At 42.3% G+C, this 25,049-nt stretch overlaps 1 protein-coding gene across 3 annotated transcripts in view; it reads right to left on the reverse strand.

The window, feature by feature from the left end:
* MTHFD1 (methylenetetrahydrofolate dehydrogenase, cyclohydrolase and formyltetrahydrofolate synthetase 1) overlaps nucleotides 1–25,049 on the reverse strand; it is a 158,625-nt gene that overhangs the window by 129,558 nt on the left and 4,018 nt on the right. For all 3 annotated transcript variants that reach the window (XM_058832429.1, XM_058832420.1, XM_058832411.1), the window contains exons 2-18: nucleotides 20,930–21,014; nucleotides 18,575–18,634; nucleotides 17,842–17,895; nucleotides 17,339–17,475; nucleotides 17,117–17,217; nucleotides 16,652–16,788; nucleotides 15,099–15,210; nucleotides 11,189–11,316; nucleotides 10,474–10,571; nucleotides 9,689–9,862; nucleotides 9,038–9,174; nucleotides 8,701–8,747; nucleotides 6,357–6,464; nucleotides 6,181–6,255; nucleotides 4,311–4,413; nucleotides 3,089–3,165; nucleotides 1,999–2,139 (exon numbers count right to left, since the gene is read on the reverse strand). In XM_058832429.1, coding sequence (XP_058688412.1) covers nucleotides 1,999–2,139; nucleotides 3,089–3,165; nucleotides 4,311–4,413; nucleotides 6,181–6,255; nucleotides 6,357–6,464; nucleotides 8,701–8,747; nucleotides 9,038–9,174; nucleotides 9,689–9,862; nucleotides 10,474–10,571; nucleotides 11,189–11,316; nucleotides 15,099–15,210; nucleotides 16,652–16,788; nucleotides 17,117–17,217; nucleotides 17,339–17,475; nucleotides 17,842–17,895; nucleotides 18,575–18,634; nucleotides 20,930–21,014 — 1,774 coding nt within the window. The remainder of the gene's footprint in view (nucleotides 1–1,998; nucleotides 2,140–3,088; nucleotides 3,166–4,310; nucleotides 4,414–6,180; nucleotides 6,256–6,356; nucleotides 6,465–8,700; nucleotides 8,748–9,037; nucleotides 9,175–9,688; nucleotides 9,863–10,473; nucleotides 10,572–11,188; nucleotides 11,317–15,098; nucleotides 15,211–16,651; nucleotides 16,789–17,116; nucleotides 17,218–17,338; nucleotides 17,476–17,841; nucleotides 17,896–18,574; nucleotides 18,635–20,929; nucleotides 21,015–25,049) is intronic.

Here is a 25,049-nt window from a genome sequence, read left to right on the forward strand (position 1 = left end):
CCTCCCAGGTGCAGCCATGTACCCTGCTGAATTCTGCTTCCTGTGCAACAAAAGCTTGTGATTTCATCTCCATGTGCTTTGGGAAGAGAAGATGTGGGTTTGGTTATTTTTGTGACTGACAATCCAGTGGAAACCAAACCAGCTGTTATCCAGAATTTGAAAAAGTAACTAAAATTGCTGTCATGAGTCCTGAGCCAAATGCTCACAGCAGTTATGAAAACCTTGACCCATAATCTCTTTTCCTTCCCTTTCAATTTCAACTGAATCGCAGCACTCAAAGATATGAAAGACTATTTCTTCATAAGACATTCACTGCTTTGTTTCATTAGTTTCAATCTTGCCACATGAAAGCTTATTTAACATTTAATGGATAAGCTTTAAACTTCAGTCATCTCCACAATAATGAAAACTGCAGAACAAGATTTCCATGGCGACATTTCAGACCCGTGTCGCTCAGCGGCACTTCGACACATCCCATCTCTAAAACCCGTAGTCAGTTTTTGATTCCACATTTTGTCCCAGACTTTTTTTGCACTTCGTGGTAGCACACTCATGACATTGGTTGCATCACAGCAGCAGGACCCAGCCTGGACTCTGCAATCACATTTCTGCCTGCATGAGGAGCGGGTAACATGGTCTTAACAACTTGAGCCACTGGCTGCTATCAAGTGCAAACACGTAACAGACAAGAGAACCTACTGGATGTCTGATACCATCCTCCACTCTGCAGTTGTAATGGACAGAATTAAATATAAACAGATTGTTTAAAGTTTAAAAAAAATTGAAGTTAACTGCTTCCATCACCTGGACTCTACAGAAAAGCCAAAGTAACTCCCAAGCCATGCATCATCTGCCTACACGGCTGATGGGCAGTAAGAAACACTCCTGTTTTCCAGAAAAAGGGTTTAACTCAGTTACTTAAGTTAAACTGGCAGCATGCTAGGTGTAGGAATTAAAATCTCAAAGCTGCCTACAGAACTTTGGCACATGCTCTTTCTCATTCCCAACAAATGTCTCACATAGGGATTTAGAGATAAATTGTTCCAGCCTGGCACTTTTCCTGCAAGGCCAGAGTCAGGCCATCCATCTTCTGTTTCTTAGCCTTATCCTAGGAGGAAGCAAAACAAATAAACAACACTCCCACATCCTCCAAAAACATAAGGAAACAAAAAACCTGCAGCAAGACAGCAAGAGCTGGATAAGCCTTAATGCCCTGTCCCACCTAGCTGGAAACAGGTCAGGAAGAACTGCCTGGGACACAGGACATTGCCCTGAAACCACGCTGAAGCACCATTTGGGAAAATGCTATTTGACACACTCCACAGACCTGCCAAGAGCTAACAATTATTGGAGGGACAGCTGCAAAGCAGTGCTGCAGCCTGCAACTGCTGCTTAGGGCTGCTTTACACACTGCTAACAGGCATCCCCAGTGCTATGACATTCAGCATTTCATGAAGGGAAATTAAATATTTGTGTCCCTCATCAAAGGCTGCATTACAGAGAACACACACTTTTCGCAAATGCTTCTGCTTTTATAGCATTCACAGACTCCCAGAAGAAGGTATTTCATTGTCTGTAATTGAATTTGCACAATGCTTTGTTCCTGCTTAATTTTTTCCTCACTCCAGGGAGTCTAAGAAACAGGATGGCCAGCAGGATGCATTTTGAGTTCTTCTGATTCATAAAGGTGCTTTTTACGTAGAAGCCACCACGTATTTCCCCTGTAACTCCTATGGTGCCAGTTTCAACTTGACACACACAGCACATCACACAGGACCCTTGTCCCTGCTCAGGTCACAAACACCCCCTATATAGCTGGATAAGGTGGCAGTCACACTGAAGGAAAAAACCTTCATTAACTGCAGGGGCTGGGATTTTCTCTTTGATCTTCTATATGTTAATTTTTATTTTTTTTTTCCAAAGAACTGTCTCTCTGCTTTTTAGTTCAAGGACTTTGAGAAATAAGAGGAAAAAGCATTTAATGGCAATGACTCTTACAAGGTCATCTGCTGTAACTGGAATTCCTTTTTTGCTGGAAGCTACCACCATTCTGCCAAATCGCTTTTTCATATCATCCAACCCATCAGCCAGGGCTAGGACTGCCATGATTTCACTGCTCACTGTGATGTCAAACTGAGCCTGAAAGAGATGAATGAAGGACATGAACTCATTAAGATTCCCTCCCAGCAATTCTTACCTCTGTTCAATTCTCGAAACAAGGGAAATCATCACCATTGTAATAACAAAAAAAAAAGGAAAGGAAAAAATATAGACATAATATACAAGAAATCCAAAGCATTGCTCTCAGAACACTTCATTAAATTTGGCCATTTTAAACTGGATTTTTTTCCCTGCAAGATGAAGTAAAACCTACTCATTCTGTTGCTATTACGTGTCTCTCCTGGCACGTACATTAGTGATTCATGCAAGAACACAGAACACTAACAAATTTTATTTTTGAACACTGAGCTTACTAACTCATCTGAGCATTACTAAACAATACAGTAAAAGACAAAAAGCCCACCAACAGAAAAGACAGAGTCTATAGGAAATGAAGGGTAGAATTCATCTGACACTACCACCTTAGGGAAGCTAAGCACCCTAAGGGCATTTCAAATCAAAAGAAAGAGGCTTTTCTGAGCACAATTCATTTGAACTATAAATTTGACAGTTACTTAAGGGATGAGGGGAGTCACAGCCCAATTGCCTCTTTTAGTGTATTGATTATACAATGAATCTAGACAAGCTCAGATACTGCATCTAGTTTTGGCCAGATAAACCCCACCCAAAACACCTGCAACAGTGAAGATGAACCACTGTCATGACCACCTTTAGAAAGGGCACTCACGTACCACGGTTATGCCACAGTCACCCCAGTTTGGGAAGCCAATATTCAGGAGGTAACAGGGAAGCAGGGAAGAGACAATGAAACTAAACACAGCACTGGTAGCAAATTTAACTGCTTGGTTGAGAAGACTTTCTGCTTTCTCTTTAAGAAGATAATGGTAAAAGATGAAAATAGGTGGAGTTACAGAAACTTCCTATTTCCAAGTACTTTTTAAACCATACGAGAAAAGGGAACAATTACCGTCCGTGTGAAGCCTTTCTCTGTTACAGACTGTCCAATAGTGATTTTCCTAAGGAATCTGTCATTTGTGTCCAGTACTGCAAGGAATGCAAAGAGGAAAGATGTCACATTGCCAAGTCATAAATTCACATCTTTGCCCTGTAACCAACACTCAGCCAGGTCACCAATGAAGAGAAGAAGGCAGTTTGAGAAACCATCCTCTCCTAAAGAATGGCAAGTGCTCCTCAGTGTGATTCTTACACACAAACTGCCATGAAATTAAGATACCTAGAGATACACCAGAGCCTGCACTGCATCCAGAGAGACTCTACATCACTTGGGGTGCATTAATCACCAGACCAAAGCTTCTCTGAAAAGTAGATAATATTATTCCAATTGATTTTTCACCATCATTAACCAGTATGAATCCAGGAAATTATTGCAGTCAAAAAGAAATAAAATAAACACTCTAAGTTAAGTGATAAAATGGTCACATACTATCATTTAGTGAGAATTGTTTCACATAGCTCCATTAAGTCAAATTACCTTGGAAACAAATTATGGAACACTGGCTTAAATTTGCTGTTTCTTTCTATATGCTTGAAATATTCCAAGTGTTTTATGAAGTATTTCCCATGAGGCAGACTATTTTAGCCTCATTACAGGTTATGAAGCAAATTCTGGAGAATACATTTCATACTGTATTTTAAAAGAAAGAAGAAAAAGCAATACTCTTGGAGCCTAACTCAGGAAAAGGCCCTCTTTTAAAATTCCTTTGATAGTGAAGTATTAAATCTGTCAGACCAGAGAATGATTTTACTTTCAACTATCCTTATAAACCTTCTTAAAAAATCTGGTCTTCATTTGCTGTCAGTCCCCAACAGAGCAAGTGGGCAGATTAAAACTGAGTTTAATCCCAGAGCAGAACCCTCTCCTTACTCATACAACAGTAAGGTAAAAAGGCTGCTGGCTACAGTTGCCAAATTCAACTCTCTCAGTGACTAACAAATCCAGAAACACAAACTTGCACACGTTAGCAAACTCTTTAATATTTGTGAATTCAGAGCAGATTCACACCCCTGTGTTAGACCCTTTAGAAATGGGATCCCAGCTGCAGGCAACTATCCCACCAAACTTAAGGAAGGAGGAACCAGCTCTGCCCTCTTTCCCAGGAAACACAGGTTCAGCTGCAACTGCAAATGTCTCTTTTCACATATTTTCTTTCATTTAATGTCTCTAGTACCTCTTTGCCATGTTATGGTGCCTGGGTCAATGTCCAGTCTCACAAATGCATTTACTTCTTCCTTTGTCAAAGCCATAGGATCAGTTTTGTTAATGCCCAGTTTCTATGGGAAGAAAAGACAAATAAGAGGTATAGTGAAAAGATTCACAGAAATGAACCTTTTACTGCAGCATTTAGGCTCTGTTTGCAGCATCTACATATTCAGAAATAAGGACCCTTTCTTCCAGACCCCAAAACAACGTAAGATGATCCATATCAGCACATACTGGACAGAGCTTGCTGCTGTCCAGCTTGGAAAGGGCAAGGCAGACAATGGAGCTCATTAGGGCAGGTTGTCACCAAGCTTTGTGCAAGGCACCTAGTGAAAGAGTACGAGACAGCTCTGCAGTTCCTTCCATGCCTTGTTCCCGTCATTAGTCTCACATGCTTACATCCATTTCTCATTAGTTTGCCTGGGGTCACTGCACACAGCCACACGTATTTAAAGCCACTGCTTTCAGCATGCTGGTTAAAGCAGCACAAAGGAGGAATTAAACAATTCAGTCACAAGGCTGTCAGCATCCCAGAAAGCCGATCTTGAACACACTGAGAGGATGGGCAGTTTGCCAAGTTGCTTAATTGAGAGAAGAATTATCTCAAGAAGCCTGATACAAGCACAAGCTTAGGCATGAGGGAAACGATTCAGTTGATTTATGAACGAGCAAGGTTTTTTTAATTAACTAGACAGTTCAGTCGTATTTTTCTCCTGAAGAACAGCAGGGAAGAAGAAAGTCTGTTCTTTTCCTCTTCGAGCATATCATTTAGAAAAGGAAATAAACAACAACAATGACAGAGATATCATCTTTCTGGAGTATTAGCATCCTGTTCACATCTTGACATTTAATAACCAGAAGAGTGGTTAGGGTCGAGTTCCCTCAGCAGTCCATCAGGAACACCAAGCAGTATGACATCATTTCTTGCTCAGCAGTGGAAGCAAAATACATATTCTCTAATGGTTAAGACATTATAGCTAATTAATATATCAGAATTTAACCTTCCTAAGTAGTCTGACTATTGCTTCTGACTTCCAAATGGGCAACTCACCCAGCCTGAATACTCTACAAGTATACTCTTCAAGGCTTGTACCTTGAAGGAGCTCAGCAGGGCTCAGTCTGTCCTCCTAGCTGCAAGGTTCAAGCCCAATGCAAAACTATTCATCTGCTAATCCTCATTTTTGCAGAAACCAACGTGAACTTGCACACATCCTTAAGTTTTGAGGATCAGAGGAGCTGTGGGTTGCTCAGGGACTGCCATTCAATGACAGGGCTACTTAGCTAACCGGGAGGGGTTTTTTTTGCAGAGGAGAAATTGGCCATGTAGAGAATTGGCCATGTAGAGGTTGGTTTTTTTTTTTTCAGTTTTCTTTGTCTTCTCAGTCTGGGTAAGCAACTTCTGTACGTTCTCTTTTTGCTGAATTTTGTGAATTGGTTTTTTTTTGTGCTGCATTATCTACACAACTGTCACATGGGAACCCCTAATCTCTAGATGCAACTGTGTGTTAGGTGCAGAGACTGATTCTGGTCTTTTCTTAAACTGCATTAAGGACACTGAACTGACACCACTAATAAAGGATACTAATCTCTGTCTCTTCCCATGGTGTTAATCAGAGTATTTGACAGAGTTATATCAGTGATACCTCCTCTTGGGCCTGCATCTGTTTTCTGTGCTATATCAAGGGTTGCCTCACTTCTGCACACTTTATGTAAAAAAATAAATGCCAGCAGAATGACCCAAGGGACAACACAGGGGTTTCTGTAATGTAGCTCTGTCCACAACAAAGGACAAGTAAATAGAACAGAACCAGAAGCCAATGAGAAGGCAGTGACCCCACCTGTAGTCTTCGGATCTGAATGTTTGAGAACTTCCTGACACCATTGACAGAGGGCACCAAACGGTTGTAGAGAGCCTTGCAAAACGAAACAAGCAGTTAATCAGCACTGCTGCCACATCCAAAACAGGCTGGGCAAAGTGGGCTGGGATCAAATACATGGTAAGAAAGGATTGTACCTGGTCAGACTGAGTCAGCTCGTGGAATATACGCGCATCAATAGCAGCAGCGACCAGGTTGTTGGCTGCAGTAATGGCATGGATGTCACCAGTGAGGTGAAGGTTAAACTAGAGGACATAAAACATATCAGTTACCTCATCCTGCTGCAATTTTCATTTATTCCAACTCACCGTAGACAGATGGAAAGAGAAGTATTAATAGTAATGTTAAAGTGGGTGAGGGTGGAGGGGGAGAGATTGCTCAGTGCAGTATGTGGAAGAGAGGAAAGAATTTCTCTAAAACATAAAAATGCCTCCCCCACATTCGTGTCATTTTACAAACTTCTAAAACAAAGCTCCCAAATAAAAAGTTGTTTGTTTTTTTATTTTCCCCTCCACCAGAACAGTTCTCACAGGCTCCTTGGCACTTAAAAGACCCAACTCAGCACACTCTGTGTTCTGCATTGCTCTTCCTTCACCTTCCTACTGACCCCCTCATTTGCACAGCAAGTTTCACACATACATTAGCTGAAGCGGCTGCTGCTCCCACAAGGGAATCTGAGCTAAACTGGAACTAGCAACCTTGTGCAGCACTAGCAGTGGAGCTGTGGTTGCACAGAGCTCTGCTTAAGGTAACCACCCAAACACAGAATCCCAGGCAGAACTTACAGACCACGTACTACAGTGACATTGCTAGTAGTTTTCTTAGTTCCATCTCATTAAAACATAGTTTGAGTGGGTTTGCGTACATGAGTTCTCTGGCTGCACTGTAGCTGTGAAGCTAGTGAAGGATCTAGATTGGATATGAGGGAAAATTTCTTCATGGAAAGGGCTGTCAAGCACAGAAGCAGGCTGCCCAGGGAAGTGGTGGGGTCACCATCCCTGGAGGTATTTCAGAAACACGCAGTGGCACTTGGGGACACAGTTTATTGGTGGGCTTGGCAGTGCCAGAGGAATGGTTGGATTTGGTGATCTTAAAAGTCTTTTCCAACCTAAATGATCCTATGATTATGGCAGGTGAGTAAAAGGTGTGGTTAAAAAAATCCTCTTCATCTCTAGCAAAGCAGCAAAGGAAGAAGATGAAAAGGGGATATTAGAAAAGGTGATGTGACAGAATACCTTACAACACCATTTTACTGAAGCCTTACTACTGTGGTCTCAAAAGCCACAAAGCTAAAACAGAGTCACACACTGATTGTAAATCCTAATTAGTAAATGCTAATTGTTGTCTCATTCTGCATAAATGCAACAAGAAGCAATTATTATTACCTTTGTTCTGCAGTATGAACTTTGAAGCTTTTCCCTTGCTATCTTTTTTATAGGATGAAAGCTGCACATAGAATTATTAAATGATGTATCAAGGTCATTATTGTAACCAGTGGTTCCAGACACTTTATCACACCTGCATTGGCTGAAACACCCCCACAAAATTATGTGTATTTGTACCACGAGGTACAAGTGAAACAAAACAAATAAAAGTAATTCCATCCAGTTTGGTTCCTAGAGTGTGGCTGTTTCCCACTGCAGCACAGTCAGGTATTCTGGCTTGTCTTATTAACCCTCCCAAATAGGAGGAGGTTATTTTTCCTGTCACATCTCTCCTTCACACGTACTTGACACGTGACTAAATCAATATTCTGCCTCCTGAACATCTTTTATGGACCTGCTGCATCAATTAGAACCAACAGCCCTTTTGATCGTTTCTACTTTTCTTCCTGAAATTGTTCTGTGTCAATCTGCAATGCATGAGACAAAGGTAGAATTCTACAGGCAATTACTCTGAGAGCGGCACGAGAGCACATGCTACACGTGCTTTTTAATTCCCTGCCTCCAGACACAGAATTTTACTTGTTGCCAAGTCACACCTGAAATATGCTCCAGTGCCAGCCCCCCACAGGCTGAGGTCCTGGCATTGCTGATTCCCAAATTCCCTTTTCCCAGTTCATGTTAGTAATCTAAAACACAAGTACACCAAAATAGCTCACAGAAAGACTTGGTGGCCACGACAGCTGACAGAACTATGCAATATTCTTCCAAAATGCATTAAGCCATTATCATCTTCATTTCAGTGCTGGGAAAATGAGGTATAGGATGTACTTTGCTCCAGGGTACACAGCAATTCAAGGCAGAGAAGGGAAGGCAACAGAGGAACTGGGAATTCCTAGCTCTGTCAAGTTCCCTGACCATGAAGACACACTTCTGAAACAACACAAGGATGGTTGTTTGCTAAAAAAAAGGTTTGCTGAAATCAAGCACACAGTTCTTTCTAGGTCATAAACTCACACATTTTCTCAGCTATCTGACTTCAGCAGCTCTTTAGGGTCTGTGAGCTGTGAGTGCAGTGAGGCTTTGTTAAAAGAATTACCTCTTCCATGGGGACAACTTGACAATAGCCACCACCTGCAGCTCCACCTGCAGAGACACAACAGTCAGACTACAAGAATCCAGGGGTCTCCAGCCCAGAGTGCTATAACATCAGTTTGCTTAATGGCTCCAAGAGGGCAGCTACCACTAAGCAGCTGAGTTTAAGTCCCAACACAGTACCTTCAAGACAAAACTGAAGAACTTACCCAAAGCTCTTTTTTCTTAAAATAGATGCACGTGTAACTAGAAATAATGTAAAACTATAGAGCAGCAGAACAGTATTTCTGAATGCCATCTTTGTCCACGTAGGCCAATTGCAAGCAACGGAACAATTGTACCTTTTATGCCAAAAGTTGGCCCCTGAGAAGGCTGCCGAACACAGGCAAAGACATTCTGGCGAAGGTGTGCTCCTAAGGCTTGGACAAGGCCAACAGTGGTGGTGCTCTTCCCCTCTCCCAGGGGAGTGGGAGTTATTCTGCAGCAACAAAGCAGAAGAGACACAATTACAGCCTTGCAGTGGGTGAGAATCAAATCCCAGGGATAAAACAGTCACCTAGTGATTGCAGTTAATGAGAATTCAAATTCTGAACCGGCTCATACTTCAGCTAATCTTCATCAATTCAAAACAGGAAAGATTGACAAATTATCACATAGATGCTGACAACTTTCCTCTGAAACAATTTGCTAGTTCCTACTGAAAGCAGGCTACTAGACCAGGAGAAGTTTGGCTAGGAACCAGTCTACCCTTCATAACCCTGACCTGTAGACCAAAACATTTCATCTGCTGGAGAGAAATGTTAAGCTACATTCCCACTGTTTGCCACAAGTGATCAATCAACTTCCCAAAGTACTACATTTTCACAGTGTGGTTTACTAAAACCCAGAGCACCCCATACAGTCATCCCACCAAAAGACAATTCAACAACAAGCCATGATAATAAAATTTCTTTTCATCTTGTAAGTGATGTCTCAGTTCAGGAAGCACCTACCCAGTAACAACGACATATTTGCCATCTGGCTGGTTCTGCAGACGTTTCAGAACTGAGAGCTGAACCTTGGCTTTAGTTTGGCCATAGAGCTCCACCTCATCAGGGAAAAGGCCAACTTCTTTTGCAACTTGATCAATGGGCTTGGGTATGCAAGACTGCGAGATTTCAATATCACTTAAAGAAATAGAGCAAGATGAATGAGTATGTAAGTCAAAGACTCCCCACAAATTCCCTGCTTCTGGATGGAATAAACTACAAACACCTAATCTATATTTTACAAATTAGTCTTTAAACCCCCCCTAGTTAAATTCATCAATCCCACCAATATCAGGTACATCAGAACAGGCAGAGTTGCCTTTTTAAAAATAAAAAAGGCCAAACCCAAACCAAACAACAACCCCTCTCCTCAACCTCCCCATTTTCCTGAATGCCTTTTGTAGGCAATGTGTTATGATCCCAGATGGTATTTTGCATATTTTCAGCTGCTCCTTGGGGACTTGACACCAGCAACTCCTATTTGAAGATGCTACAGTTTTGGCATGCCAGACTGAAAAATTTCCAAAATACAAGCTTTTCACTATTTCCTACTATATTCTGGAATCAGCTATATTCCTACTATTCCTACTATATTCCTTTTCCTACTGTATTTTGGAATCAGCAACCATCTAGCTGGCCTGAAATATGTGAAAGTCCAAGTCTACACTTCAAGAGCTATCACAGCAGCACTGCAATTTAGCTATGCCTCCTCAGGAAAACCTTAGAGTGCCTTCACTTGAAAGCATTACCTTGGAACAGGCATCTTTAGGGTAAGCTGGTTGTACTGGATGGTCCATTTTCCAGGCTGGAACTTCTCCAGAAAACGCTGTGCACTCTCCACAGTGCTCTAAAATGAGCAAGTGAATGCATTAAAGCAACCAGCACTGCATGAACCGCACTGGTTAACAAAGAGACCAGAAAGGTTTGTCCCTGTCTCAGTTTGGGATGAAACCAAAGTGCTTTTATTAAAGCATTTGCTAATAAGCCAAAATGATAGTCTCCTTACTGTTTTCTTAAAAAGGAAAAAATCCCACCATATCTATCTCCCTACCAATCTTCTAGTGTGCTGGATTTTTTTGGGTATTCTTAAGGGTTTCTTAAGCAAAGAATAGAAACAGAGAGAGCTTGTTTATACTGTTACCCTCCTTTTTATCCAATCACCCTAAGGATAGTTTCAGAATTACATCCAGAGCATTATAAGACAGGCCCATTTTTTATGGTTTTGAGTGGCCGCACTCAAAAACCCCTAAAAAAACCCTGTGAAACTGACCAATCAGAAACCTCTGTTCTAGCACTTTCTTAAAGTCCATCTTCTTCCTCAGTTAACTGAATCCAAATTGTCTGGACTAACTAGATTTTGCAAGAACAAGAAAGGAGCACCAGCTGCTTTGGCAGTACGCTGATGATCAGCAGCAACACATCCCAAAGCAAAAACAGAGGAGATAACCCCAGTCTGCTCAGTACCTGCATTAACATGGCCACAGTCATAGGTCCAACACCACCAGGAACTGGGGTGATGAAAGAAGCTTTTTCCTTTGCTGAACTGTATGCCACATCTCCCACAACTCTTTTTCCGCTGGCCTTTGTGCTGTCTGGGGATTTAGGGAGAAAAGTAAGTTACACATCACATTTCACCACAGCAACAGAGGAGACAGCACTGACTGAAGCTGAAGTCTTTAATTCTGCTGGAGCAAACAAAATAGAAGCTGAGTACCCAGGAAGCTGCAAAGAAAGATAAAAAAGCTAAGACAACATCACAAGATGAAGCTGTTATCATCATACTTCACTTGCAGAGTGTCAACAGCTCATGCAACACATCCTCCCATTAAGCACCATTTATCCTCAGCCAGACAGATCTCCCTTCCCCGGAGGATGCAGATCTTCTCAGTGGCTCATGACCCACAGGACAGTTTGAATGAGACATAATCCAGCAGCTGGGAAGAGATGAGATTTGAAACACGGCCGACTTGTTCCAAACCCCCAGGTTAACATTTGCTCTGTTCCATTTTGGAGGGCATATGGGCCTTACTATTGAATAAAATCACCTGCTTTTACAAAAACTGAAGGCAATTTCAATTATCACTGCTAGTTTAATGATGGACCAGTAAATACTGCAGTTCACAGAGATCAGTCTTGTCAAAACAAACTTCACAGGTGGCTTAAGAAAGCTTCAGTAGGAAAACCTTTCTCTCAAGCAATGTATTTTGCTATATCCTTCACTCCATGACCTGACAATTTAGAAGCAGGCATAGTACTTTTTCCCAGTGGTAACCTTTAAACTCACCCATAAAGAGAGGAAGAAGACAAAATGAATTAGTGAACTAGCACAGTCATCTAAGAAAGTCACTGATTACAGAACATAAAACCAGAAAATTTAAGTTGCTCCAGGAATGGCAGATTATCGCTTCAGATAAAGGATTCTAGAGAGCTTCTAACCAGTGTGAAAACCTGAAAATAGATTTTGATGTTGTTATACTGAAATATTATATTGCATACAATAAGTGTACGTTTGAACAGAACACAACAAATAACTTTCATATAAATCTGGTGAGGGGGAGGAGTGGAAGAGAAACCAAACTCCTCAACAGCTGATTATGTTAAAACCAAAGAGAGAACAAAAAGCAGCTCCTGCCAACGTTATTTTTTAGCTGCATTGTTACTGACAATTAGCAGCTTGGATGCTTTGCTGTGTGTTTTAAGCAACACTACTTCTCCCTAAAGCTCAAAGCCTGAACAACATCACAGCTGCTAACCAGTGTTTCTGCAGCCGCTGTCAGTTTGCTGCCTGAACTGCAGACCAGTCTGGCCTTCCCCCCTAGAGACCAATTTAATTAAGGCTGCTAACGGTAAATAATGTAATTTTATTTTCTTCCAAGGTTGCCAAGCAGGCTCATCAGCCATTCTGGACAGGAAGGCTCTCGGCCCAAGAGTGAGGAAAATAAGCTGGCACTCCAAACTGCCTCATCTGTTCCACAGACGCAGAGATGAGCACGCGCCAAACAATCCCCCAGTCCCTGCTTCTGCATCTGCACCTCACGACAAGCACTGCTGAGCACAGCCTAGGAGCTGTTCAATTACCTCCAAAATATTCTTTTGAAAGAAAGCTCTCACACAATACTTGCCATCTCTCCCCATAATGTCACTTTCTCAATAGTCATCATCCCACTCTTAAAAAATACAAACTAGTTACAGAGAGTATCAGTGATACTATAACCATGTTGCAAAAAAGCTGCTCTTATATTCCACTCTCATGGCTCCTTGTTAGCAAGGGTTGCAAAATCCCATAGCAGGAACTTTAAGCAGCGTTGCTTCTTCCATCAGGACTCAGAGAGGGACATTTCAGGACTGCCATCTTCGGGAATATCCTCTACCTGCACTGCCTTCCCTTTCTGTACCAAAGCAACTTCTATAGGCCTGGAATAAGGCATCCAGAGTATTTGCTGGACCAGCCCTGCAACTGCAGCAGTGAGGAGAGACAAATACAACGCAGTTTGGAAAGTAAGAGGAACTTGTCTGTTCTAGTAGAGGTTTCAGGAGACTGTTTTTTCCTATCTGCCTACCTGAAAGAAATTCTGCTTATTGCAGTACACAAAGTCAGATGTGGCTCCAGTGTCTCTTCCAGCCTCCAAATTGGCACTCTTGGAGAGTTCAGGCCACTCTCCACTCAAAAGCACAGCAGCTGCATTTCTATGTTGCTACATGGTTACAACTTGTCCTAAACTCCAGCTTGGCAAGACTGCAGGAGGTAATGCCCTGACATATCAAATCAGTTTGGGATCTGCCTGGACAGGGTACTGTGACTACCAAACCAAAGGCGTATCCACAGATTACCATGTCCTCCAGCTGCACCTAGCTGGGTGCACTTACACCTGTGGTAAGATGTATGTGCTCTCACCCCATCACAGCTAGCAGCAATGCTCTATCTATACAGTGACTTAGCTGGAGAAGCCAGCAAGCTGGCTGCTGTTCTTTCTATAGCACTGCAATTCTCACAGCTCTGCTACTCATTTCCCAAAAGATTCATCTGAAAAGATTTTGCAATGTATCAGAGGGGAAAAAAGTCAGGAGAACTCAGTAGCTTCAGAAAACAACAGGAAAGAAAAAAAAATAAAAGGAGCCTGTAGCATCCATAATTTCAAAATGTGACAGTTTCCATGATACTCTATCAAGTCTCAATTATCAAATCTCAATGCCATTAAGTGTATTCCATGTGACACTGACTGGGCTGGGTGCACAAGAAGCTCAGATGTCAGTGCACTGCTCAAGGCAGGCTAATTGCAAAGGAACAGGGATATATCCTCAGAGATGCAGTTCACATAAAGCCTAAAAAAAAGGTCATGCCATCATATATCAGAAACACAATGGGGGTTTTATTTGCAACATGGCAGTTGGGGAGACTCCAACCCATTCTGCTTCATGCACATCAGCAGTGACCCTGTGGGTTTTGGCAAATGGCCTAAATTTGGATAGCTTGGAACAAAAACATCAAGCAACAAACAGCAACAGCAGATGACTTTTTAATTTTAATTAGATAGAGGACTAATGTTTTTAAAAGCAGCCTAATGTCAACTTTGAGTAACAAGACCACTGAACAGAAATTTCTTTACATTCTGTTAAATAATGGCAACAAAATGACTGATTAATTATGAAAACTACCTTTTAAAAGCCTTGTGGGTGTAGCACAGAAAGAGTGACTAATTTTCCATATCATTCAATATCTGTAATTTGGATTTAAAATGAGATGAAAACAGAAATTGCCAGACTGTCTGTACCATCTTTATAAGGAAGGAGCAGCTAAGTGAAACCCTACCCTAAAATCCATTATGTTAAAGCACTTTATTCTATGCCTAAGCCATTGTCACCAATACTCTTGCACAATCTGCTTTGTTTCAAGACAACAGCCATTCAAGCCTAAGAAGTTAATGCTGTGATTCAACAAATCCACAGCTACTTTAAGAGGCTGCTTGTCATTTCTGTACTTCAAAGGGAACAGTTTCATCAGATCTAACCACGAAGTAATGACAGCAAAGCCCTGTGCTCCAAAGTGATAACAGCGACAAGACTTCACTATGTGAAGTGGGGCAAATTAAATGGATATTCTGTTGCAATATTTCGTAGGCCTCCTCTTTCTTCTATTAATCATCAGCCTCGTTGAAGGCAGAATCAAAACTGCCACTGATCTGCTTTAGGAGAGTTCTTCAGACCAGTGTTTTCTTTAGTTTGGCATTGTCAGAGGTTGCCATCACTACTTAAGACAGACTTAAAGGAGAAAGAAGTCCATGTGGACCAGAGATACCAAGGAAACAGTATTCATGAACTTAGCAACTGCATTTATATACAAACACATCCCCACGTGTTAAAGCTGCCCACGCACCTGGCACATGGTTAATTCCACAGTCTATTACAATTGCACCAGGCTTGATCCATTCACCTTTTACCATTTCAGCTCTACCAGCTGCAACCACAAGGATATCAGCTTTGCCAACCTATAAAAAAAAAAAAAAATTAAAAACAACAAACAACTGTGTATCACACTGGCAGTGGAAAAATGCAGAGCTGCTTCTGCAGCAAAAATGCACAGCTGCATTCATCAGCTTCAGCTGCAGTCAAATAGTGCTCACCCATTGCCATTGGAGGCATGGAAGGGCACTGTCAGCAATTAAAGGTAGCTGCAAGTTCCTTGGCAAGGACAAATTCCTGCAGCTAGAAATAATGGCCTATTTTCACACTCCTACCCCCAACTATTGCTAGTCAACACTTCACAACCTCCTCTGAACTCCTCCATGATTCCCAAGTGGATCATACAGGCTACATTTAGATAAAATTAAAGCCTTCTGAATATTCTTCTCTTCCTCCCTTCAAATATCCCTGCACATTCAGTGCTAGAAATATACCCAGTACTCATCAGACAGCAAGAACTCATCTTATTCAGCCAAGAACAACCCCTGCACAGAACTAAGCGGCACTTCACTTGTGACAGCACTGTCTTATGCTTTTCATGTCCAGGACTGCATAACACACAACTCCAGGGGATGCCAACTGTATTTCAGCACTAATATTCATTCAGGGACTCCTCAGTAAATTTGACAGATCCAGTCATGAAGCTGGTGTTAAAGACTCCGACTAAAGCTCATTGTCAGTTCCCGCACTGCTTCATTCACATTTGCTTAGGAAGCTGCTAGCCCTTGGAATTTTTTTTCCTTTAATCTTCAAGGGAGATAAACTATTTTTAAAATTTCATTAAGTATTAGCACTTCAATTTTTAATCAACCTAATGATGGTCTTACTGAACAGCAACTTAATGGCGTGAAGCATTGCAGTGTTTCTGATCTACTTTGTGAGTTATATTCAAACACTCCTACTCCCTTTTCAGCTTTAATACTTGCCTACAGAGCCTGGCAGTGCTGATGGCTCTACGAAATCCAAGTAGGTGGCAGCACAGCAAAACACTATTTCTGTCACTCTCACTGCTGAAGAGGAAAATGGTACCAACTCCCTGTCACAGAAAATTGACTGAAAAAAATAAACCAACTGAGAAATCATTTGGCCTAACATTTCTCAGCCATTAGAGCAGAAGACCACCTGGTCTTTTGGTAAAAAAAAAAATATCAAAACATCAAAAACATATGCTGTTTTGCCAACCCATACATGGAGATTAGGAAAGGATGATTAAATTCTCTGCATTTGCTCCAAGACAACAAAAATAATAATTTTATTGTTATAATTAAACCCCTCTAATTAAGTGCCAAAAATAATCAAGATCCTATTCCAGCGGAAGTATTTACATAACCACGCAATGAGCAGGACTGGGAAACCAATTCAGATGAAAGACACCCCAGACCTAATGACTCACAGCAGCAACACACTGAGCAGCAATATGCATGGAGCAGCAGTGGCCTGGAACAAATAACTACAGCCTGCCCTTACCTCCTCAGCCAGGGTGGAGGTCTTGGAATGGCACGTGGTGACTGTTGCGTTATTCCAGAGCAGCAGGTCATGCATGGGAGCACCCACGATCTTACTGCGACCGATCACCACGGCTCTTTTCCCTGCCACCTGGACACCTGCACCACAGAGAGTCAAGAGACAGCAAAAAAGAGGTCACTGTGCAGCCTGGTACACGCTAACTCAGACTGCTCTGGAGTCTTGGTCAGTGTAAGTCTGGCCCTGGTGCTTCAAAATACTATTTTTCTTTGCTGAGTGTGGTAGGGAATCGCAGTTGGGAGGGAGGAAGGAAAGACCATTTTAACCTAGTTCTTTTACTATCTAAGTCAGCAGAGATTAAATGTGGTATCTCGGCAGAAGCTGTGAAGCAGAGCCTTGCAATGTGTGTAATTTCTACACTTATTGAAGACTACTGCAGTCATGAATAATGTATGGAAATCTCCTTACCTGTCTGCCTGATAAGTTCCATGCATCCCTTTGGCGTACATGGAATAAAGCAGTCTCCAAGGTCTCCTCTAGAGAGTTTCCCAGCATTGATGCTACTTAAGCTGTATTTTGAAAGAATAAAGGCCAAGTAAGATTCCCAGCCTCATTGTTCAAGAGAAAATTAAGAAAAAAGGTTTCTTTCTAGAGTAGCTGTCATGCTCTCCAGGTGTGAAGTCAGTTTACCCATCCACGTCCTTCTCAGGTGCTACAGCATTGGTTATTTTTTCTGTGTCGATGGGTTTATTGGAGTCGAGTGGCAGCTGCACTATAAAGCCATGAACAGCTGGGTCTGTATTCAAAGAGGCAATGCACTTGAGCACCTACAACAGCAAACACCAAAAATCTAATGGCTGATGAACTGAAATACGACTGATGCAAAGGAAAAAAACATAATCCTATCTTGATTTAAAGATATAAACTTTAAGTTTAGTTTTTTCACCCAAAAGTATAAACCACTTACATTTTCTATTAAAAAAACCAGCTGCTAAAGTCTTTAAATTTTACATACATTGTAGTATTCTAGTTTTTTTTTTTAAAAAAAGCAAAATCTTAGCAGTTTCCAATTCTTTTTTCGTAAGTTATTATCAATAGCCAAGTAGTCCTTTTATATACAATGACAGTGCAAAGATATCTTGAGTTCAACACCAAAGTTACATATTTTTTTTATCACTGGCTGTATTACTTACATCAGCTTCTGTTGCTGTGTTTGGCAATTTTATGTGATTGGCACTGATCCCAATCTGCAAATGAGAATAACAACAAATTATCTGATTTCTGAATTGACATACAATTGATTTGGCTAATCTCTCTATCCACCTAAATCACAGCTGCATTCTGTCACATTTCCCAAGTTTATCTCCTGTCCCTGAGGCTTCAAGTCCTATGATTTAGAAATAACATCAAAGAAAGATTAGTGCTTTGCCCACTGAGTCTGTCCTTTAACTGTCCTCTTCACCTTTTGACATGAACAACATCAGCTTTGCTTGACAGCACACTACCTTAAAATGCCAGCAGAAATGCCAGGTATCACCTAGGGAAAAGTGCACTCGTCTGTGTTCCTGCCCTGTTAGAGCATGTCATGTTCTACCTGTGACAAGCACAAGGCAACTGCAGGTACAGGACATTCAGGGAAGATAAGGACAAGGCCACAGGTCAGGAAAGACAGCACTTCAGACAAATGTAATCTGTGATGACCACACAAGATGCGGCACCAATCCACACTGCTGTGACCAGAGCACTCCACCTGGCTCCCAGGTTATACACCTACACCACATTTTTTTAACTGAGAACTCAGGCCAACACTGCTTTCTCCAATACTGGCAAAGCTTAGACAAAACTATTGACTCGCATCTGGTTTTTCATATTCATAACTGACCAACTGGAGGAAGGTAAATGTAGTCCTAAAAGTCTAGGCATTACCTCAGCAGCAGCCTTCAGCTTCATGTTAATGTAGAGGTTTGAATCATCCCGATTTCCAACCTAAGGATGAAAAGATTTCCAACCTAAGGATGAAATGAATTACAGGACAGAATAGAGACCCTGAGATGGGCTTAACCCTCAGCTTCCTTGGATCTGCTTCAAGGAGACAGAGGTATGCCTGAATTACTGTAAACCACACTGATAGAAGATATAAACAGCTGGAGCTAACAGGAAAGTTCTTTCAAGTATGAAGCAGCTAAAGACAAGTTGTTTGAACTCCTGCAAAAACACCATTTGCACCTGTTGAAAAACCTTAAAAACACAGTGGTCTCCAAAGCAGAAAGTATTGCCTGCCATCTGATCTGAGGAAGTTAAATCCTTAGCTAATTAACATGATCAGCAGGTGCTGGTAACATTCAATTATCTTATTAAGGCTTTCAGAAACGTTGGGCCTCTTTGATACCCAAGAATCTTAATTTTATGTACATGTGTGCTTTGATGGAGACATTTCTTCCACTGCTGTGCTGAACCTTGAGAATTTTCCTGCCAAGCAAAAAACCAAACAAAGTGATGCACAAAGAGAAAGCAATAAGTGAAACAAATACCTGCAGTCTTTGGCAGTACTGAGTGCTTACAGTACAACTGCATTTCAGGAGACCACTTGCAACATCCAGTACATTTTGCTAAAGGTAATACTCCTGCTAACCTTAAGAAAATAGGGGTCAAGTAAGGAAAATCTGATAAGCAAGCTCTTGAATTCCTGTTCCCTGGTACTTGGGAGCCATCCCTGGCTCTCACATGGCCTACAAGCTGCAGGGGTGACTGCATTACTGCATTACCTGATCCCCCAGAATCACACTGATTCTTCCTCCCCAGGTACAGATATAGGGGCTGTCTCCCCTGTGAAGTCTGCTGGGTTTAGGAAAAGGTTTGCTTCATACAGGGCAGAAAAGCAGACGTCAGCAAACATGTTTTGTGAATAAGGAATTACTGACTACAGGACAAAACAATAAAGATTAACTGACTTATTCTTTGAGCTCAGAGGACACCAGATACCTCCCAAGAACAGAGCACACAATGTATGGTGTGCTACAAATAAGAAACTTCTCATTGTCCTGACTTCACTGAAAAACAGACAGCTGTAAACACCAGTATTAGGAGATGAACTCCAAGCCCAGACAGTTTGGCAGCTTACAAAAGACAGCCAAAGAGCAAACAGGTAGTAAAGGACTCTGAGACAACCCAGGATGGAATACAGGCCAACCATGAAAACAATCCAATAATGCCACAAGACAGCAATTTTTGAAGACAGTTTATGAGGTCAATAGTTCAGCAGCTTTCATCAAAGCACTGCTAAATTTTTAGACCCTCCTTCCTTCCTTCTAAGCATCTGCAGACAAATTTTATGTAGAGACAATCTACTTAAAGCTACTGGAAAGGAAAACCAGGGGAAAAAAACCAAAACACAAGCACAGATTTGTTCCTGGAATCGAAGGCGAGTATGGCCTTTTGTGTGCTATGGTGGTATTAGCACTGGAATCCACAGACAGACACCAAAGGCTCTGCAGGAGCCCAAAATACCGAATAAGAACAAAAGTCACTTCTCTAATCCTTTGTGGACACACAGTTCCTTCCTATAGCATGACACTTGCTACTGCTAGTCACCCTCTGACCTAAGCACAAAGAGTTTCCATTTTTTATAGCTGCAAAGGAAAAAAATTCTATCAAACACAGGTCAAACCCCTGTACTTGACATGTGCTTTTACCTCTGCAAGCCTTTCTGTGTAGACTCTTAACACTTGCTCTCTTCTGAGAGATACCCAATTCAGCAACAGTATGTTGTTCCACCCCTTGCACTCAAAGTCATCCTGGCCAGAAGTAGTTTTGGTTTTGTTTGGGTTCCCTCCCCTCCTCTGCCCATCTTCTCTCCATGTTTTGACATAACAGCAGACCAAATCACTTAATAAACATCTCATTTGGAGTATTTCTTGTACAAACACATCTCTGAAAGCTGCCAAACTTCAGGGCTCACTCAAATGCAGAGATTTCAAATGGAGTCTACAAGCACTGACTGCTCTTAAGCAAACAGCTTGATTTCACCATTTCACAAATACAACACTCCAACAGAGAACAAGGTCTGAAGAAAGAAATAAAACAACCGAAAAACCCCCACAAAATTTTGGGCCCTGATACTTGGCAAAAAGACCTAACAGGACTGTGTTACCATCCCACAGAGAACACTGTTCCTAATAAAATGCTACCAACTACAAGGCAGCTTTGATGAAGCTCACCAGCTGTGCCCTTACCACTGCAAAGCAGTTAATTTTCTGTAGTTTTCATTAAAGGAAACAATACCTGCAAGATGGCAAGTCCTGGTCTGAAGCCTGGAAATTTCTCAGTCATCTCAACAACTTGCTGCTTTAGTCTGTCTCTCACTTGTCTGAAGAGGGGAAAAAAATGAAAACAAATACAAGAAAGAAGTTAATCATGGGGCTGAATTCTGATACAGTGATGGAGTTGTTCTGATACAGTCAGAAGCTGTAAAGGTGACAGATGGGCAGACTGGCAAACATGAACTTATGCCTCGAGTACACAGCTCCCATCAATCTCCAAATAAGATTGATGTCCATAAATCACTAAGACACTCTGGAACCAGGTTCATTCAAATCTATTTAAATGATTTTATTTTTTTTAAGTCACCCTTGTGCTTCTTCATGCTCTCATAGGATACAAGGGTAAAAAAACAGGTGCAAAATTTGGCATGGAAACTCCTGGGATTTCAAACTCATTTCTCAAAAGGAAATCCTCTTTACACCCATGCTGCACTAAAATTACCTGAATCCCAGGGGCACCAGTTGTCACTGTCACACAAGATGTCCTGATAAAGGATTATGAATTTACAATGGTACAATTCTGGAAAATAACCAAACAAGCAGGAGGTACCCAAAGATAAAACAAGGAGGAAAATGGGAGGTGGACACAGGTGAGGAGAAGTCACCAAACCCTGGTAGACAGCTCAGTTCAACTCTTCAGTAAAGGCAACTTTAAGGATACAATTGTAAAAACCACTACTTTGAAACAGAGCACTGATTAGTTGTTCTAGTTCAGATGCGAACACACCCACTTTACCGTGCAATGTTTAATAATGAGTACCCAGCAGTTACATTAGCCACAGACAGCTCAAAACCCTCTTGTTACCACCTCTCCCCAGCCTTGCATCCCTTTCTCACTTCTCAACCACTCTCTGGCCCCACACACATAATCCTTCACCAGGGAATGTGCCAGGCCCAACTGCTCTGTCTCCTCACCAGAGGCAGTCAGGGTTCTGAAAGAACTGACCAGTTCTGTCCATCTCAGGCTCGTGGCACTGGAAGGGGGCTGTGGCAATGCACTGCAAATATAGGAGACACTCAAGCAAAGGCCAGTTCAAATAAAACTTCACAGGATATGAGAGGCTTGACAGGTCTGTCCTCCATGTGATCTCCATTCTGTGTCCCATCCCCATTCTCAGAGACAAGAAGGTGCTACAACTACACTCAGCAAATCTACCCTGCATCAAACACCCTTTTGTTTACAACACAGGTTGTGCTCATCTACCCTCAGATCCATATCTCCTGATCTGCTACTGCCCAAGTGGAACCAGACTTCCCAGACTAGGGCAGGTGCTGTTGGCACCATTGCATTAAAAATGTGACTAGCAAGGGTACAGGGACAGGGTACGTAGCTGATGCCAGCTGTGAGGCTGTGATTCCTGCACAGAGGGAAACTCCAGGGAAACAGCCAGTGAGGCAACTCTACGCTGCAGCTACAAGCTCCAAATCAGAACTGCCAGAGGTAGGAAGACAGGGAAATGGGAGCAGCACACAGCTCTCTCAACCCAGCAGCACCGATCCCAGGGGACAGCTGCAGCTGGCCCAGCTCGAAGCAGCCCTAAGGCTGTTTTAAATCTCATCTCAGAGGGAGTCACAGCCTCCAGCTACATCCCAAATCATGCATCTCCCACTGCATCCTGAATTACATGGTCAGAGCTCTGCTGCACCTGAGGAGCAGGTTCAGAGCATTTATAGGTGTTGGCATCTGGCCAAGCGGTTCAAAGTCTCTTAACAAGCTACATTGGAAGCAACTGTTTTCAGCCTTAAGAAACAGTAGTCCTGAGCCTTCCTTCAGCTGCCACCTCTGTAGAGGACTTGACATCAAGACTAGCTGATGAGTTCAGGAAACAGTCACATAGAAAACATTATCCCAGCAATTCTTTGTGCTTAAGTGATAAAAATTCATCCACAGGGTAGCAAAATCCCCAATTGTCTCTCCTTACACTCCAGCTGTAAGCCCCTAGGGAGGCACCTGAGCTGGCTCATGAGCAGCCTGGCTCTAACAAAAACACAATCACAAGGAGCATAAGAAACCTCCTGCATGTGACCTGTGAGTGGGGGCTGTGAGCAACTCCCCAAGGGAACTATTTCTGAGGTCTCTGGTGTTCCAGTAAACAAAGGGCAGCACCGGTTTGTGGCCAGCAAACAAAAAGAAATGCAAACAAACATGAAATATTATAAAGGGTCCCAGTTTCAGGTATTACTTTTATTCCAATCTTCTCAGCTGAAGAGAAATGAGCCCACCCAATTTCCTCTGTGAAGCAGGGCTGTGGTGTGCTTTTACCACAACTATTTACACACTACACTGCTGTCATTTTCTGTAATTAGGCACTAGGTCACTTCCCCTTCAGCTCCAGAAGAAAGGTAACACACACAAACATACAAACATGGTACTGTCAGTGCAATTTTCTTTGGGAGCCTTGAATCAAGAAATCACTTCTTAGACAGCCACCTAGCGTTGGGTACCACTGCTCTCCAGTGGTCACAAAAACGACAGGGGCAAAGGTTTGAGAGAAAATTCAAGAAAAAAAAAAGCAGAAATCATTGTTTTAACTCCATAGACTTACAAAGGACATAAAAATAATCTTTGCAAACCAGCAGCTATTGAGTTATAGAGTCTGCAATATTCTTTTGTGGACCCCAGGCCTTCCCAAAGATAAAAGTTCATATGGATAAATCAATACCCCCTTTTACCAGCTGTATGAAAATTCTTTTAAGTCTTCAAACAAAAAATTTGCAATTCTATGTGGCTGCTTCCCCAAAAGCCTTCTCTCTGACTCTAAGCCCCCTCCTGTGCCCACGTGCCCTTCTACAAACAAACTCATGCAGCAAACAAAGTCCAGGGTCCACACAGGTTAAGGACAGCACATGGCTCTAAGCATACAATGCAACAGCCAGCGCCAAAGATTACAGAACTTGTTAGCATTTCTTTCTATAGACTGCAACAGTGAGCTGAATTTAAATTTGTTAAGTGAATTTCCCAGAAATTCAAACAAAGGACAAACCACACTCCTTTAGCTCTGCTGGAAATGGAGAGAACACAGCTCGTGTGTGCAGAACCCCACACCCTCCTGTGGGATTATGGACAGTGCTCAGCTGGTGAGGACGCAGAGCACCATATTCAAGATGATACCAGGCTGTGCTTCTGTCCCTTCTGTGAGTAACAGGGTCCAGGGTCTATGCAAATAGTTCCAAACACAGGACCTGGCAAACACCTCCTCAGAGACAGCGATGCTCCAGAGGATGCCTGTCCCCAAAGGGGAGGGCTTGGCTTTACTGCCTGGATCACAGATTCCCCAAGGGTTTCATAAACATGCAGCAGAACTGCTCCTGCTGCAGCTCTGCAGAAACAGCTGCATGAAGCTGATGGTCCTCCTCAGATCCCGCACCATCCTGGCCAGAGCTGCTGTCCCTCCAGGCATTCCTCCTTACAGCCTGCAGCACTGCCACTTCTCACCTCCTGTTGCTCCCATGACCATCACCATAATCTGGAAAAACAAGCTTTCCCATCTCTAAACCACCATGGCACCACATCCTAGATCAGGACAACTGCATTATCTTAAAATGCAGTGAGGGGGCTGCAAAGAACAATGTCTCAGAACATCCCACTTACATCCAAAGGCACAGAGGACTGCCCCCCGAAAGAAGTCACAGGTTGGCTCAATGAGTGGCACTTGGGAAAGACCATCTGAACACTGCTGGCAATTCAACAGATGCCTCCAGTTGCAGGAAGACATCATTTAGAGCTGGAATGAGTTCACATCTCCCACCCTCTTGTCTCATGCTCCACCACTGCATGCTCCTGGCACACTGTCATTATCTCCAAGGAAAAATGCCTGCTACTTTCTAACACTTCCACACTCACAAGGTTTTTTAACCACCTTTTCAATTGTGCCAGCAAAAAACTACATGCATGAGCTTTCTTCAGGCCAGATAAATACATAAAGACATTTCTGGTTTTTTAGATGCTTTTTCATCCTGTCCAGACTTTCAGCCCAAGGTGGGTCTGAAAGACATGCAGCAATTGAGGCACTTTGCAAATGTGGATGACTGACAACAGAACAGTTTAACACCAAGCTGAATCTTTAAAACTTAGAAGAGTT

The sequence above is a fragment of the Poecile atricapillus genome, chromosome 1, assembly GCF_030490865.1.
Source record: "Poecile atricapillus isolate bPoeAtr1 chromosome 1, bPoeAtr1.hap1, whole genome shotgun sequence".
In the NCBI taxonomy this organism is placed as follows: domain Eukaryota; kingdom Metazoa; phylum Chordata; class Aves; order Passeriformes; family Paridae; genus Poecile; species Poecile atricapillus.